Genomic DNA, 18366 nt, shown 5'->3' on the forward strand with positions numbered 1-18366 from the left:
CTCAGCATCAGACAGCTCAAAAGACTGATCTGTTCTTGCTGTCTGCGTTGCTTCATGTCCCCCATTCCTGAAGCCATTTTAATCTGGCTTCCACCCCACCACGTCACTGAGGCTGATCCTGCCAAGGTCCCCAAAGCATTTTGCAGCTCCAATTTTATTTAGGTCTCAGCAGCATCTGGAAGTTGACTTCTCCGTCCTTCTTAAAATATTCTGTGGCCTGGGTTTTCTTTAACGCCATACTTTGTGGGTATCTCCCTGTTCGCCGGTCATTCCTCCCACCTGTCCTCTGCCCGTTTCTCCTTTTCCACCCGCCTCTCTAATGTTGGTGTTCCTTGGAATTCCATCTTAGTGCAGAGAAGAACTCCAGATCTGAGAGAGCCACAGCAGGGTTGCTGTCTTACAGATTAGTTTAAAAAAAAAAAAAAAAAATCTCATCTTTGTATCCCTTAGTGTAGAAGTTCATCCAGTTCTTGTTCACTGAATAACAGCAGTGGTGGACATGGTACATTGCCTTGCTCCATCACGGTTCGACATTCCTTCTGGTGCCTTTCCTTGACTCCAGAGGCGAGGTAGGAAACCTGGTTTCCTCACTCCTTTGCAGCTAAAGCCTCAAAGGAGATGGAAGTTTCATCTCTCAGCAGTCCTCATGTGACATCTGAATTTGAAACTGATCTAGGTGGAAAGCGCAGCGGCGGGCATATCTGAGTCATGCACTGAGCTGGTATGAGGATCCTACAGATAGTGCAGGGTTCTGGAGCAATCCTGGTGGACTTCCTGATGCCTGGAGCGCAGTGAGGGTAGCAGGGTCATTAATGCAGTGATTTCGGTGCCAGCCTCCTGATCCCAGCAGTTTCCCCCATGGGCTTGTCACACAAAAAAATTGTCCAAGGCTTAGCAAAGGAGATTAGGGAGTGTCTTTCAGGGAAGTTCTGGGTATTCTCTACAGGTGGCTTTCAGGAATTTTCTGATTCTATACAGATGTGCACCTTTAATTTTCTACTAACAAGACTATTTTACAACTCTAAGGTAGAAATTTACTTGTAGCCAACTAAAGAAATGCAAATACTTCTTGTTCATAGCAAAGCAAATTACTTTTTTTCTGGTAGATAGAGAATTGACTTTTGCCCCTAAGAAAAGGTAGTCCCAAACATTTTTTTTTTAATTGCTCTAAAACCACCTAATATGGGGGCCCCTAGGCATATGTGATTATTGAGCACTCGCAGTGTGGCAAGTTTGAATTGAGATATGTTTTAAGTGTAAAATACACACCAGAATTCAAAACCTCAATATAAAAAGTATGTAAAATAGCTTGCTTTATTCATTGTTTGTATGGATCATACATTGAAATAATAATTTGGATATACTGAACTAAAAAAATGTCAAAATGAATTTCACCTACTTATTTTTACTTTAATACAGCTCCTCGAAGATGCTCATGTTATGGCTGTTGGGCAGTCCTGCCCAATTTCAACCAGGTTCTGCCCTCTTAGCCAGATGAGTTCGGCATCCCTGATTGTATTTATATACACACATATGTCTACATGTGTATGCGTCTCTCAATTCTCTTTTGAACCAGATAGAACCTGGCAGATGTTCTGTCATTAATGAATGCCTTGAATAGAAATATTTGACACAAGTCATTTTATATTTGCAGGAGAATCTCAGTTTTAACATTTTACTCTTCAGCAACCAATTCTACAGAGTTGCTCCAACAGGCCTGATCTAAGTATGTTCTTCCAGCCCTCCTAGTGATTTTGTAAGGACCAAATTCCCTTCTGAAAGAGCGAAGGTGGTTTTTATCACCTGCTACAGCCCCCTGATACAATAGCTAAAAATGGAGGGTTTACTAGGTTCTGCATACTGTCTGAAACACTTTGCAAATTACCTCATTTCATCTTTAGTAACAACTCGGAGGCAGGCAACATACTCTCCATTTTGCAAACGGGGACACTGAGAGTTGACGAAACTTGCCCCACATGACCAGCGGGGAGGTGGTAGCTGATTCGCACTCCAGAATTGATCCCCAAGTCCTCCTCCAGGACCACTGTGCCACTCTCTCTTGTCTTTCTCCTCCATAAAACAGAAAGGAAAGGGTATCTGTCACTTGGCTGACCCGAAAATGGTGGTATGACAGAGAAGTCAAAGGCTTCAGTCATGCCCTCACTTCTTCTGCCTCTTATGCTCCCAGGCCCTTTGATCCTGATGTCTGGTTTTGAGAAGCCTGGGCAGCTCTTCCGGACTCTCCCAGCTGGGGAGGTGGAATGACACACCCTTTCTCCCTGCAGCAGAGCAGTAATGCCAGTAGGTTTTCCTAGTGGAACTGCACTAGAAGTACCTGACTCTGACCGTCACAGACCGTCATAGCTTGCTTAAGAGGCTCTCTGCCATCCTTGGCAAAGGCGGAGAACAAGTATACCGTAGCAACTGTTATTAAGAGCTTATTGTGTATCACATGTTGCACCGGGCAATTTCTATACATTCTTAATTCATTCAGGAACTCAGTAAGGTGGGGTTACCCCTATTTTAAAGAAGAGTAATCTGGGTTCAGGTTAATTATGGAAGTGCTGGGATTCTCTTGAAAAATCACTGAACACTTCTCTGCTCATGGGCTACAGATGACAAAGATTTTAGACGTTATAGTTGATATTTAAACAATGCTGGGGGCGGGGTTAGGGGTGCCAGTACTACATCGTTGGAAATCCATGTATGACTTTGGAATCCCCAAAAACTTAACTGCTAATCCCCACTATTGACAGAAGGAAGACTTACTGATTACAGGAAGTGTTGATTAACATGTGTTTTGTATGTTAGATTATATACTATATATATATATATTTTTTTTTTTTTTCTTTAAAGATCCTACCTATTTACTTGACAGACAGAGATCACAAGTAGGCAGAGAGGCAGGCAGAGAGAGAGGAAGGCAAGCAGGCTCCCCGCTGAGCAGAGAGCCCGATGCGGGGCTCGATCCCAGGACCCCGGGGTTAATGACCCGAGCCGAAGGCAGAGGCTTTAACCCACTGAGCCACCCAGGTGCCCCGTATATTTTTTTTTTTAAAGATTTTATTTATTTACTTGACAGAGACCACAAGTAGGCAGAGAGGCAGGCAGAGAGAGGGGGGGAAGCAGTCTCCCCACTGAGCAGAGACCATGATGCGGGGCTCAATCCCAGGATGCTGGGATCATGACCTGAGCCGAAGGCAGAGGCTTAACCCACTGAGCCACCCAGGCGCCCCGATATACTATATATTTTTTAACATTTTGAGAGAGTGAGTGAGTGAGTGTGAGAGAGAGCATGAGCTAGGGGAGGAGCAGAGGGAGAGGGAGAAACAGACTCTCTGCTGAGCAGGGATCCCCATGCAGGCTCAATTCCAGGACCCCAAGATCATGACCTAAGTGGAAGGCAACCACTTAACTGACTGAGCCACCCAGGTGCCCCTGACTATACACTCTATTCTTAAAATAAGCTAGAAATTTTATTAAAATACATTTACAGTACTGTGCTATACAAAACCCTCATACAAGTGGACCTGTGCAGTTCAAATTCATGTTGTTCAAGGGTCAACTATATAGTAAAATACCATTTAAAAAGCTTGTATCAATAATGAACAAGTCTATGGTATTATTTGTCCACATGTAACGGAGTAAGAAACATGCTTAAGAAAGGAGAATAGCAAAAATACTATGTACTTTCCTTCCATTATTAATGCTATTTTAAAAGCTTAAAATGGGCAGGCAACTCAATATTTTCCAGCATGCACCACGTTTGCTTTTAATTCATTAGCTGTCTCTTCTTACTGTCTGCTTTCTTGCTATGGTCTACATTTTACACCAGTGCTGCAAAGATATCTGAAAGGATTATTCTGCCCCACTTCAGACCCAGGAAATAGAACCGGTATGAATTATTAATAGTGTTGGCTTTCTAGTGCTTTAATTCCACCTCTTTGTTTCAAGAAGGATATTAGTTAAATGGAATTTTTCTTATCATGCCAGGAGCTTACTACATTTTGTAGGAAACACTAAATGACTCGAGTAATAGAAGAGACAGTCCTATGTTGATTTTCACTTATACTTATAATGGATTCTCCATACGTTGCACTCCCTGTATCCTTGTCAGTGATCAGTTAATAGGGCAATTTTTACATTGGACTCTTCAGAGCCCCTGGGTTTCCCCAGAGGTGCTCCAGGTAGAGCTGGGAAATGGAGGCCTGAGGGGGAGTTTCTGCACCTCACCCCCAACCATTCCCTTGCTTCAGAGAAGCACTTACTTCTACAAGCATCAAGCTTTCATGAAAGATTATGTTGGAAGAAGGATTCTTCTTTTTAAAAAGTTTAAAAAGCCTGACTACAACTATGACAGTAGGCGTTTGCACATCTTTGGAATACTAAGAATAATGTCTAAAGATTTTTGTACATCTGAGGATATACAACCAACTGTGCCCTGAACTTAAATGGCGGCAGCTTGTGTTTTCTGACTGGGTTTACGGGATGGACTTGGCCCTCCGGGGGTGTTCTAACAGTCACTCAGCACTCTGGGTGAAGTCCGTTACCATGCTTTCTTATGTAATGAGTAAACTTAAAATCACAAGAATTCGGAGGCTGGCAAAAATAGGTGAACAGATTCCACAAATACACGTGGTTCATGTGCTTACATGCAGGTTATTAGGTCAGACCCACAGACCTTCAGCTTCCTCTAAGCTTCCTCTAAGAGGATGAATATAGTCACCACTCGTGTTATTTCATAGGGACCGCCATGAATTTTTATCATTTTTCTGTAATAAGAGCAACTCTTTGTTTACCTTTCAAAGTGTGTAAAAAATGGGAGTGTTTTGTTTCAGGTGAGATAAAGTCAGAGTTAAAAGGTCGTGCCCGGGGCTCCCTTCTGTGTGTGGACTGTAGAGCATCTGAGAAATGCCCCCCTTCCTCACGCATGGAATCTCTAGACTAGAAGAAGGCAGGCAGATGACTAAGATGGACTCATTCAGCACATATCGTATTTATTGAGTGCCCACTGGCGTCAGGCACCATGCGAGATGCTGGGGAGGCAACAGTGAGTCAGACTCCTACTCTGCCTTCTTAGAATTTGCATTCTAATGTGGAAGAGGCATATAGTGAACGCATCACGAATTACCCAGACATAGCAATTACAGAATGTGATCATTCCCATGATACACCCCATAGTTGGGGGCAGGGTCCTTTTTAGATAGGGGCAATCAGCAAAGGGTCTCTGGGAGGGTAGAAACCCGAGTGCATTTTAGAAGGCCACAGCTGGCCGCTTTGCTGGCTGCAGAGGCCATAAATGTGTGGCGTTTACTATACTCGATAGAAAATGTGTGCCATCTGCACCGAACAGTCAGAGTGCCCTGGAAACCCTGAGGGGACCCATAGTTGGTGCCTGCCTGAGCAGGAGTGGAAAAACACAATACAGTTAATTTATTAAGTGAGTAGATTTTTCTTTGGTCATCTTACATTTATCAGCACCATGTTTTATTCATTTTCTTTTACACAAAGATGGCCTGGAGAATACTTAACTACATGCAAGATTCTTGTCTTTTGCCATGCCACACAGAAATTATTCTTATAGCTACGTATAATCCTCATCAAACATGTAAGAGATGCATCCATAATGAAATTTTCTCTTCTATTATTACTTTATTGTTTTTTTTCTTTTAAAGATTTTATTTATTTATTTGACAGAGAGAGAGAGATCACAAGTAGGCAGAGAGGCAGGCAGAGAGAGGAGGAAGCAGGCTCTCTGCAGAGCAGAGAGCCCGATGTGGGGCTCGATCCCAGGACCCTGGGATCATGACCTGAGCCGGAGGCAGAGGCTTTAACCCACTGAGCCACCCAGGCGCCCCGATTATTACTTTATTGTTAAGGACAACATGATTTAGGTAAAAGAAACTTTATAGAAATTAGTTTCATTTGCAGAAACTCTACGTACAGCATTTAAAATATAGTAGAGTGAAGGGAGAACATGACTATCAAGTAACATGACTCCTGTTAATAGAGTTTCCACTTAACATCTTATCCTTCCATTTTTATTAGTTGAACTGTCTTATTTTGTTTTTTTTTTAAAGTCTATCAGTGGATCATATTTCTTAAATAGAAATACCTGAAAGATATACACACACAAAGCAGACTGAGATTTACAGCAGAAATATGAGACTTCAGTGTCGCTCAAGCAAATGTCATTCACTCGTCCTTCCAACCATCCATCAGTATTTGTTCAGTCTACTAACCTAATAGGTAAAATATGCTGGAGCCAGAGCCACGTATGCTGGCCCCGTCCCTGAGTGAACAGTGTTCATGATTTTTTCTTTACAGACTAAGGCAATTCTCTTGAAGGTACAGAAATAGCTAGAATGTGGCTTGATAGTCTACAGTAAAGAGTTTGAAATTATCCAGCCAAGGTGATAAAAATGGGTGAACAGAACAAATTCTGGAGAACTACATAGGGTGGTTTACCTACGAACCCCAAAAAGAAAACTATTCTACTAAAGAACTTGAGTAAGGCATCTGATTACAATGAAGACATCACTAGTTTACCTATGTTCTAGTTTAAAAACATGACAATTAAAAAGCATCTTGTTCAAAATAGCAAGAAAAATAGAACATATTTAAGTATTATCAGGAAATAGGACCTGAATCAAGTAAACTGTAAAATTTTGATGAGGAATATAAAGTCTTGAACAAAAGCAGGGAAATTGTTACTCTCGATGACAAGATTAAATGTTAGAATGCCACTTTTTTCTGAATTATTTTAAGACTTAAAAGGAGGGGCGCCTGGGTGGCTCCGCAGGTTAAGCCACTGCCTTGGGCTCAGGTCAAGATCCCGAAGTCCTGGGATCAAGTCCCATATTGGGCTTCCCCTGCTCTGCGGGGAGTCTGTTTCCCCCTCTCCCTCTGCCTGCCATTTCCCCTGCTTGTGCTGTCTCTCTCTCTCTCTCTCTCTCTCTGTGTCAAATAAATAAATAAAATCTTTAAGATTTAAAAGGGGATTTGAAGGGATTAGACAAAAGTATGCTAAAATCTAATAGCCCTCTAGATAAACAAGGACAATTAGAAATAGAATTATTAGGTTAAGGGGTGGGGAAGTGTAGGGACTGGGCTGCTGAGCATTAATATATATTCTAAGGCTATAAGAATTAAGATGGTTTAATGCTGGTTTAGGGATTAACCAAAGGCATCAATGGATTTAAATAGAATGTCTAGAAAAATATTCAGGCACATACACAGATTTAATCTATGATTACAGTTGGTCTGGGGAAAATGTCTAAGCATTCAAAATTAAGACCTCTTTTTCATACCATGCAATCATATAATTCCAGATGGATTAAAGATTTAAATATAAAGAATAAAGTCATATTTTCAATTCAAGATGTTACATTTGGAACATATGCATTTACTTCTGCTCCCACCTAAACCCCACTTAAGTATGAGTAAAATTGATTTTTTAAGAAGGTTTAAACACCTACAGGAATGAAAAATGGGAGAGAAAGCTACAAAACTTCGAAAAACAAGGCAACTAAACTTCGGAAATCAGACGAGCTAGTGACTTGAGTGGTAAGGGTCCAGTGGGAGAAGCAGAGAAATGGCCCTTTCAACACAGTGGAAACCCCCCAAGACTCAGGCCACTGGATGGGGGCAGAAAGGTGGGGTCAATTATACAAGGATTTAAAATTTGTTAATAAGCTATTCTCTCCTCCTTCTACACTGTGAAGTAGCTTCCCTGACCACCTAGGTGGAAGCCAGAGTTTCATGCTCTAGAGAGGGTCTTCTAGGAACAGCTGAAAACAGGTATTCAGTGAAAGTTACACAGTGAATATTGAGGCCTTACCCTTCTTCCCCAAACACACACAGCCAAATTGATGGACTCTAGGTGGGATGTTAGACACACCTTCCCTGAAGATTTGCCCAGGCCAAGAGAAGAGATACAAAGATATCAAAATTGGAGGCTTCCCCATGAAATGGTTTATTGACCTCTCTAGTAAACCTAAGACCACAGCTCTGCCTCTGGCTTAAGAGAAGTCCATTCTGGATTGGGGGATAGGGGAGTCCTGCTTTCCGTTCTTCACTCTAGGAAACATCTGATTGAATTGTTAATTCTGCCCCTAAGATGGGATGTCCCTGTGGAAAAGCCTTTGGCCCAAGCACTGATCCTTGGCCCCACTGGTCCCACTATGCTTGTAGGACAGATGTCCTGCAATGCAGGCAGCATGTATACTGCTCCTGGCCATCTGGTCACCCTCAGGGGCTCTCCCTGCTCTTCAGCAAGAACTTCCATAGTAATTATTTACACCTTTTCACTCTAATTCCTCAACCCTAAACCTTAACTTTATCTCTTACTTTACTAAGAAATGGAGGCTGTCTTATGCCAATATCTCTTCATATCCAAGTTGCTCTTATTTTCTTGACTCCTTCTCTTATGTACAGAGAAGATATGGCCTCTAAGTCTACTTAATGATCCTGTTTCTTCCAACCTGCCCTGGAGCCTTGTCCAACCGATTACCACTTGTCTTGCATCTTCAATTCATTCCCTCTGCCCACTTGTGAGAATGTGTGCAGTAGCGCTGAGATGTGCCACTCAGCCTCCCTTTCAGGACTGAAGGACTTATTCTCCAGATACCGGGAGTGCTGGTGGAAGGTGGCCCTCAGCCATCAGCCCACTTCAGGAGTTGCCTCAGCGGAACGAAGTCACCATTCTGTCACACCTCCTTCTCTGGGCAGCTCTTCTCTAATGACTGGCTCATGGTGGGAGCGGGATGTGGGTTGGATATTAAGACCCTGCCCTCTCATTGTAAATTGGGACAACACTGAACGGTCTTCCCTGATTCAGAATTCCTCATGTGTTGGCTGAGGTCTTCAATGAAACTGCATCTCACCCAGCTTCTCCCTCAGTCCAATTCTGTCTATTGTCCTTGCCTCCCACAGTTCTTGAACCTGAGAGCATCCCTACAAGCTAGTCGCCATCTCAGAGTCTGTATCCCAGGCTCCCCTCTCTGTGACAGCAAGTCTGTAAGTCATGGACATTTAAAAGTTTGATAGGGAGTACCAAGTTGCCCTTTCGAAAAGCTGTACAAATTTGCATTCCTATCAACAATCCAAAAAAGTGCCTCTTTTCCCACACCTTAACTGTCACTATTCGATATCAAATTTTCAAATATTTGCCATTCCCTAAGTAACAGATGGTATCTCATTCTTGCTTGATTTGTATTTTTAAAATTTTGAGTAAGAGAGAATATTTGCACATATTTATTGGCCCTTTATATTTCTTTCCTTTTCATCTGTTCGTTCTTTGACCATTTTTTTATTAGATGGCTATATATTGATTTTTTTGTATACAAAAAATTGTATATTTTGTATACAAAGATTGAATTTTGCTATATATAAGTTGTGACTTAATACAAAATGAAAAAATGCTTTAAAAGTAACATTCATTTGTTGCATAATCTGTTTAACATTTTTTTTTATTGTTAGTCACCATACAGTACATCATTAGTTTTTGATGTAGTGTTCCAAGATTCATCGTTTACATATAACACCCAGTGCTCCGTGCAATATGTGCCCTCCTTAATACTCGTCACTGGGCCAATCCATTCCTTACCCCTGTCCCCTCTAAAACCCTCAGTTTGTTTCCCTGAGTCCATAGTCTTTCATAGTTTGTCTTCCCCCCTCATCCCCCCCGCAATTTTTCCCTTCCTTCTCCTAATGTCCTCCATGCTATTCCTTATGTTACACATATAAGTGAGACCATATGATAATTGACTCTCTCTGCTTGACTTATTTCACTCAGCATAATCTCCTCCGGTCCCATCCATGTTGATACAAAAGCTAGGTATTCATCCTTTCTGATGACTGAGTAATATTCCATTGTATATGTGGATCGCATCTTCTTTATCCATTCCTCTGTTGAAGAACATCTCTGCTTTTTCCATCTCTGCATATTCCAGAAGGATATGCTGCTATGAACATTGGGTATATATGGTCCTTCTTTTCACTACATCTGTATCTTTGGGGTAAATACCCAGTAGTGCAATTGCCAGGTCACATGGTATCTCTATTTTTAATTTTTTGAGGAACCTCTACACTGTTTTCCAAAGTGGCTACATCAACTTGCATTCCCACCAACAGTGTAAGAGGGTTCCCCCTTCTCCACATCCTCTCCAACATTTGTTGTTTCTTGCCTTGTCAATTGTTGCCATTTTAACTGGTGTAAGGTGGTATCTCAATGTGGTTTTGATTTGAATTTCACTGATGCCTAATGATGATGAACAGTTTTTCATGTGTCTGTTAGCCATTTGTGTATCTTTTCTTGAGAAGTATCTGTTTATGTTTTCTGCCCATTTTTTGACTTGATTTTTTGTTTTTTGGGTGTTGAACTTGAGAAGTCCTTTATAGATCTTGGATATTGGCCCTTTGTCTGTAGTGTCATTTGCAAATATCTTCTCCCTTTTGGTGGGTTGCCTCTTTGTTTTGTTGACTATTTCCTTTGCTGTGCAGAAGCTTTTGATCTTGATGAAATCCTAAGAGTTCATTTTCACTTTTGTTCCCCTTGACTTTGGAGATATGTCTTGAAAGAAGTTGCTATGGTCGATGTCAAAGAGGTTACTGCCTATGTTCTCTTCTAGGATTTTGAAGGATTCCTGACTCATATTGAAGTCTTTCATCCATTTTGAGTTTATCTTTGTGTATGGTGTAAACAAATGGTCCAGTTTCATTTTTCTGCATGTGGCTATCCAATTTTCCCAACACCATTTGTTGAAGAGACTTTTTTCCATTGGATATTTTTTCCTGCTTTGTCGAAGATTATTTGACCATAGAGTTTAGAGTCCATATCTGGGCTCTCTACTCTGTTCCATTGGTCTATGTGTCTGTTTTTGTGCCAGTACCATGCTGTCTTGGTAATCACAGCTTTGTAATACAGCTTTTCTGGCAACGTGATGCCCCCAGTCTTGTTTTTCTTTTTTAGCATTTCCTTGGTGATTCGGGGTCCTTTTTGGGTCCATACAAATTATAGGACTGTTTGTTTCAACACTTTGAAAAATGCTGCTGGTATTTTGATCACAATGGCATTGAAAGTACAGATTCCTCTGGGCAGCACAGACATTTTAACAATATTTATTCTTCTGATCCATGAGTATGGAATGTTTTTCCGTCTTTTTGTGTCTTCTTGCATGTGTCAGTTTTGTGTCAGTTTCTTGCCTGAGTATTCTGCAGTTCCTAGAGTGTAGATCCTTCACCTCTTTGGTTAGGTTTATTCCAAGGTACCTTCTGGTTTTTGCTGCTATCATAAATGGAATCAATTCCCTAATTTCTCTTTCTGCAGTTTCATTATTAGTGTATAAGAAAGCAACTGATTTCTGTGCATTGATTTTGTATCCTGCCGCATTACGGAATTGCTGTAGGAGTTCTACTAATTTGGGGATGGAGTCTTTTGGGTTTTCCACATAAATTATCATGTCATCTGTGAAGAGAGAGTGACTTCTTCTTTGCCAATATGAATATCTTTTATTTCTTCCTTTTTGTTGTCTGATTGTCGTTGCTAGGACTTCTAGTACTATGTTGAACAATAGTGGCAAGAGTGGACATTCTTGTCCTGTTCCTGATCTTAAGGGAAAGGCTCTCAGCTTTTCCCCATTTTGAGAATGATATTCACTATAGATTCTTCATAGGTGGATGTTATGAAGTTGAGGAATATTCCCTCTATCCCTATACTCTGAAGAGTTTTAATTAGGAAAGGATGCTATATTTTGTCAAATGCTTTTTCTGCATCAATTGAGAGGACCATGTGGTTCTTCTCTTATTAATTTGTTCTGTTACATTGATTTGTGAATGTTGAACCACCTTTGCATCCCAGGGATAAATTGCACCTGGTAGTGATGGATAATCTTTTCAATGTACTGTTGGATCCTGTTAGCTAGTATCTTGTTGAGAATCTTGGCATCTGTATTCATCAGGGATATTGGTCTGAAATTCTCCTTTTTGATAGAGTCTGTGCCTGGTTTTGGGATCAAGGTAATGCTGGCCTCACAGAAAGAGGAAGTTTTTCTTCTGTTTCTATTTTTTGAAATATCTATTCTCCTGAAGCTATTTTTTTCTTAGAATGTTTGGTAAAATTTCCCAGGGAATCCGTCAGGTCCTAGACTCTTGTTTTTTGGGAGGTTTTTGATTACTGGTTCAATCTCGTTACTGGTTATTGGTCTATTCAGGTTGTCAGTTTCCTCTTCCAGTCTTGGAAGTTTATAGGTTTCCAGAAATGCATCCATTTCTTCTAGGTTGCTTAACTTATTGGCATATAGCTCTTGATGATTTCTGATGAAATCATCAAGATTTCCTTGGAATTAGTCGTGATCTCACCCCTTTCATTTATAATTTTATTATTTTGGGACTTTTCTTTCTTTTGGATAAGTCTGGCCAGTGGCTTATTGATCTTATTAATTCTTTCAAAGAACCATCTTTTGGTTTCATTGATGTGTTCTGCTATATTTCTGGCTTCTAATTCATTGATCTCTGCTCTAATCTTAATTATTTCTCTCCTCGTGCAGGACTTAGGCTTAATTTGCTGTTGATTCTCCAGTTCTTTAAGGTGTAAGGAGAGTTTGTATATTCGGGCTTTTTCTGTTTTTTTGAGTGAGGCTTCGATGGCTATGTATTTCCCCCTTAGGACCGCCTTTGCTGTATCCCATAGGTTTTGGATTGATGTGTTTTCATTCTCATTGGTTTCCATTAATTGTTTAAGTTCTTCTTTGATTTCCTGGTTGACCCAAACATTCTTAAGCAGGATGGTCTTTAGCTTCCAAGTGTTTGAATTTCTTCCAAACCTTTTCTTGTGATTGAGTTCCAGTTTCAAAGCATTGTGTTCTGAGAATATGCAGGGAATAATCTCTATCTTTTGATATCAGTTGAGACCTGATTTGTGACCCAGGATGTAGTCTTTTCAGGAGAAAATTCCATGTGCACTCAAGAAGAGTGAGTATTCTGTTGTTTTAGGGTGGAATGTTCTGTATATGAGGTCCATCTGGTCCAATGTGTCATTCAATGCTCTTGTTTCTTTATTGATTTTCTGCTTGGATGATCTATTACTGAGAGTGGCATGTTAAGATCTCCTACTATTAATGTATTCATATCAATATGACTCTTTATCTTGATTAACAGTTTTCTTATGTAATTGGCTGCTCCCATGTTAGGGGCATAGATATTTACAATTGTTAGATCCTATTCTTGGATAGACCCTTTAAGAGTGATATAGTGTCCTTCTTCATCTCTTGTTACAGTCTTTGTTTTAAAATTCCTATTCTAAGATTTGGAAATTTCTCTAGTATTTAAAACTTAGCTTCAATGCCACTGCTATCACAAAGCTGTCCCTGAGTACCACCTTGTCTAGAAATTAACCCCATCCAGTTCCTTTCCCTTTATATTAAAATTACATTGCTCATCACATTCTGAATTATAGTTATTTTTATCTTTCTCCAAACTCTTCCATTAGATTGTGAGTTACTGAGGGAAACCTCCTTTTAGATATCTGTGTATGCATTCCAGTATCAGGGATATGCTTTGCATACAGTGCTACTTAAATATTTATTGAATCGAAATGAATTAACAGGTACAGTTTGATTATGTGGTTCTTAACTAATACCCTTCATGAAACAAGGAGGTAAAATTAAAGCAGTTTAGCTAGAACTCCTAGATCTGCCATCTCCAGACCGGAGGCATACCTATAAAGGGCTGACTGCAGGAGCAGCACACAAATCAAGTCTTAGGGCTTGTACCTTAGGGCTTGCAACATGGCAGGTGACCAGAACACTTCCAGGTAAGTAGGTAGGTCAGAGAGATTGTTCCTAGCAACGGGGGTGCCAGGCTTGGAAACATGGTACAAAGTGGCCCTCCATCAGATACAAATACACATTGTAAACAGAGCTGAATCCCCTAACAGCACAACCATTCTGCCTCTACCAGTGGCATAGATTTCTCCTTGACCATACTTCTGGCTGATGAAGTTCTTAATGATGTTGAAGACCAGCTACAAGTAGGTAGTCATACCCTCAACTGGCTAAATACATGGAGTTATCATCCTAGGTGGATTAGTCATTGCAACTCAGGGAGCCATTAGTACTGTCCTGGATTCACTGGTTCCAGTTGCTCTCCTCTCATTCTCTCTTGAGCCCATTTAAACACAGCTTTCACCCACCAACACTGTTCTTAGTGAGATCATCAGTGACCAGCGTGTTGCCGCCATGTTTAATTCTTAATCCTCACCTTACTTGACCTGCCAGCGACATGGACCCTGTTGATCCCTCCCTGTTCCTGGAGGGCTGCATTTGACTCCTGGCACAGGATGCCCTTGCAGCTTTTCTGGATGCTGCTGCTTTTCTTTGCGGGTTCTTCCTTTGTTTCCTGGGCTCTGAACTTTGTGGTCCCCTAACCTAAAGCACACTCCTCAGAACTCTTCCCTTTTCTATATTCATTTTCTTGGCGCTGCCATCCAGTCTTATGCCTTTCAGTACTGGCTACCTGCAGACAAATTCCAACTTTATCTTCTCCAGCCAAAGATCCAACTGCTGTGCAATGTCTCATGTAGGTGTCTGCTAGTTAACTAGCTCAGTCAGCATTCCAAAACTGAACTTCTGATCTCCCCATTTCTCCGATCTCTCCATTTCAGTGAATCACAACAACCAAGTAGTTTTTCACCAATAACTCTCGTGTCATCCTTTAGTCGTCTTCTCTTTTCCTCACACCGTGTCCAGACTGCCAGCAAATCTATTGACTTCCAGAATACATCCAGAATCTGACCATTTGTCACCCCCCCACACCTGAGCAAAATACAGAACTGTTCCGCTCTCTATGGACTATAACATACAGGGTTCATGTGTCAATCAGAGTTAAGAGTCTACATAAGGAACTTAACACAATGCTGAGCATAATGTGCTCATATATTTTTTGTTTTTATTATTTCTGGTTTCAGACAAGATTTCAAGGAGACAGGACTAGTAAAATTGAAGCCCTTGGCTCCTTTTCATAACAACTGAATTTTCTTGTTTAACACATGCATTTTCAAGTTTTAAGATTTTAACAGAGTTGAATAAAGTAAGATGTGTTACTGGGCTTAGCTTCTTAGAAGGAAAAACAAAAAAATTTAACTTACCACAAAACTGTCCCAAGAGCCAAAGAAAGGGTTAAATAAATAGTACAATGACAGTTTAAGTCATTGGAATCCTCTAGCCTGAGTAAGAGTAATTTTCAGCTAATCTGACACCTTTAGCCTACAAAATATTTTTCAATCAAGGTTATGAGATTGTTACTTATGATATCACACAGCTGTGTATGGCTCTGACTTCACAACTTGAAAGAACTTGGGGGACAGGAGCAAACTGGTTGACTATTTCTGCAGCAACAGCTGGGTAATAGCCACCACTTGTATAAAAAACTGCCTCATACTGTTTACCTGTCGTCTCACTTCATCGGTCATCCCAACTAATTGTTAATAGGTAGAAAGAGTCTGGAAAAATCTTTAGCAGTAATATCTGAAATATCAACAATATTAAAATAAGCCTGAATGGTATAGGAAGCATCTCAGATAAGGCGTAAATTAGACATACATATTTTGCTAACAAAAACCACTGTACTACAGAAGCAGAAAAATAGTTTCATAGCATTTAGCTTGTCCCTTTTTAATGTAGTCACTTTGGTAATATATGTAGTAAGGTTTTTGAATAGATAAAAAAAGTTCATCTAATTTCATTTTAATGTTTGTGGAAAATCACTTTCTTTACACTTGTTTTTTCATTTTTTCTTTCAGTCTGCACAAATTGTGTGTGTGTGTGTGTGTGATCTACTATGTGCTGGATAATGAGAAAAAAACTGATGAATTGTTTTTATTACACTTTAGAATTGTAAAAATATAATCTCTTTGTAAAAATATAATCCTTTTACATTTAAGAGCTAGGTTATAATGGCTTTGGATGTTTTAAGAAGGGGGAAATAACTCCAGTATGAAATCATCAGTTAACTGTGCTCAATTTGCTATTAGCTTGTCTTTGTCCAAATTTGATTATATATTAAACTCTCTGGTCCTCTGATACATACATGATGTATACAATGTAACAAAATTTTATTTCACATTAGATGTAAAAGTTATAGTAAACTCCTACTGGGACCTGGGGCAGGATTATTTCAGCAAGTCCATATACATGTTATATGCTAATATTTATTTTTTATAGGATGTCCTGATAATACACATTATATGCTAATTTTTGTTTATTTTTTGTAGGATGTCCTGGCTGTGCAAAGTTGGAAGTCCTAGCTCTCGCATTGACCGCACGAACTTTTCTAATGAAAAATTCATCTCTAAACTTGACTACTCAGATTTTAGTATTCGATACTAATAGAAGAGAAATAAAAATTTTAATGCTTATAATGCACAACACTAGATATTCTTAAGTCTGCATTAGAATATTAATAGAGTAAGTTCAAAAAGGAACTTTCTTTTCTGAAAGGTACAACAGAATGTGTTACTAAAAATGTCTGACAAATAGTTTTACTCAACTATGTTTTTAAAAAGTAAAAACTTCGCATTACAAAACATTTAATATGAATATTTAAACTTGCTAATGGAATCTTTAAGTCTAATGAATGTTCTAGCAAACATGTTATTTGGCTAGGCTTAAAATAAAGCTAACCATTTAAGGATTATTTGTCTGAAATGAATTCTAAAACCTTCTGCATAATATTATTGAAGTTGAGTCATTTAATATAAAGACCCAGTCATTATATATAAATGTATAATGATTAGTATAACCATAATTTTTAAAATCCTGGTTGAGGTTGGAGCTGCTTAATGCTTCCTATGAACTATATGGTTCTCTATAGTAAGCAGGTGAGTGATGGAACGGATAAGACCCCACGATTACAGTATAACCAGCAGCAAGATTTGTGTCAACAGCTATCTACAATGAGTGCCCTATCAACCAGAAAGGGAACTGAGAGTCTAAATAAATCATCCTATCCCCTAACCTTGACCTATCATTTGGGGATTTTCATCTGTAAATGGTAATTAATTAAGCAACAGAATAGTTTAAGGGGAAGGTTCATTTCTATACCATAGAATTACACTCTTGAAAGAGGAAGATCTTTAACTCCAAATGCTGGGGAGTTTCAAATGTTGTAGGTCTATACATGCATATATCCTTCAAGGATTTCCTAATTTTTCTAACACTGGAATCCTTCATGAAAACAACATTTTAAGTGAAGTACCTAAAGGAAGTGAAACAGCTCAACTAGTAGGATTGAAATGGGCACGGAGCTCCCTGCATGCCTGCACACTTGGTCTCACTTGCTCTGCTGCATCTTGTTGGCCTTGCACAATTTCACACACCCTAGGAATACACATTAGAAACCACCATTCCACTTAAGGAACCGATCTCCATTGCTCCTCTCCATGGCGTGGATCAAGAAAACTTCAGGCCTCTCTCCCTCACCTGCTGCAGGATTAGAACTGACAAAAGGAAATGAAATGGGGCTGACATTGTCTCTTTGAAAGGGTAACTCTATGGATAATGGTAATATTATCAAATATACATACAACAGTACAACATCAGCGAATGACAAAGATATTTTTTAAACTTTCCAAGAACACTTAAAATAATAAAGAACTTTCCTGTTATTCTAATGTTATCATCACGTTGAGTATTATACTCAACATGTGTCAAATATTATACAGCAGGCTCTATTGTGACACTCGTTTGAATTTTGCTCTCCTTTTATTTCCCTACTCCTGTTTGAAGGCACAGAGAAAAGCCCCTGTGTTCCCTAAGCTCCGGGAAAGCTTTGGTGCTAGTCTCCTAAAGACAACTTCTCTTCCCAGGTTTTATTTTTTAAAAGAGCATGATGTTATGAGTTGAGAACAAAGATAAACACTTGGCCTTTAGCAGGTAAAAGAGAAGCAGAAGTGTCAAGAGCTAAGGGTAGGCGGAGATTATCCAAGACTTTGGAAAGGGACCAAAGGCTGTGGGTTTCCCAAGAGATGGAGACCTGCGTTTTTTTTCCCTAGTGGCCCCTGTACAGTATGGCTGCACCTGGCAGGGGGGTGGGGGTGGGGGGGGCAGCTGGAGCATCCAGAAAAGCGAGATCCCAGGCCCAGGGAGTCCTGCACCAGGCAGGATTCCTGTCCCCAAAGTGCTACAAAGCCACCAGGAACCCTGGTGGCTTGGACAGTCATCCTGGTACCTGGAATGGACTGGAAACCAGGGAAGTCTTTCCTGAATGCTCTCTCTGCATGAGACCCTTTATGTGGCCCTTCTGGAAGATGGTAGAAAACCCCAGGGATGACTGAGAATTAACTTCCCACTTCTCAGGATGGGACTTGAA

The 18366-nt window shown here is 40.1% G+C and overlaps 1 protein-coding gene across 2 annotated transcripts in view; it reads left to right on the forward strand.

Annotated features, from left to right (window-relative positions):
* ACYP2 (acylphosphatase 2) overlaps positions 1 to 16690 on the forward strand; it is a 175033-nt gene extending 158343 nt beyond the window's left edge. For both annotated transcript variants that reach the window (XR_013967341.1, XM_080812620.1), the window contains one exon: positions 16271 to 16690. Coding sequence is in view for 1 of the 2 variants with exons in the window: in XM_080812620.1 (XP_080668746.1) it covers positions 16271 to 16385 (115 nt within the window). In the remaining variant the exon portion in view is untranslated. The remainder of the gene's footprint in view (positions 1 to 16270) is intronic.
* The last annotated feature ends 1676 nt before the right edge of the window (positions 16691 to 18366 follow it).

This window comes from Martes martes, assembly GCF_963455335.1.
Source record: "Martes martes genome assembly, chromosome: 9".
Classification (NCBI taxonomy): domain Eukaryota; kingdom Metazoa; phylum Chordata; class Mammalia; order Carnivora; family Mustelidae; genus Martes; species Martes martes.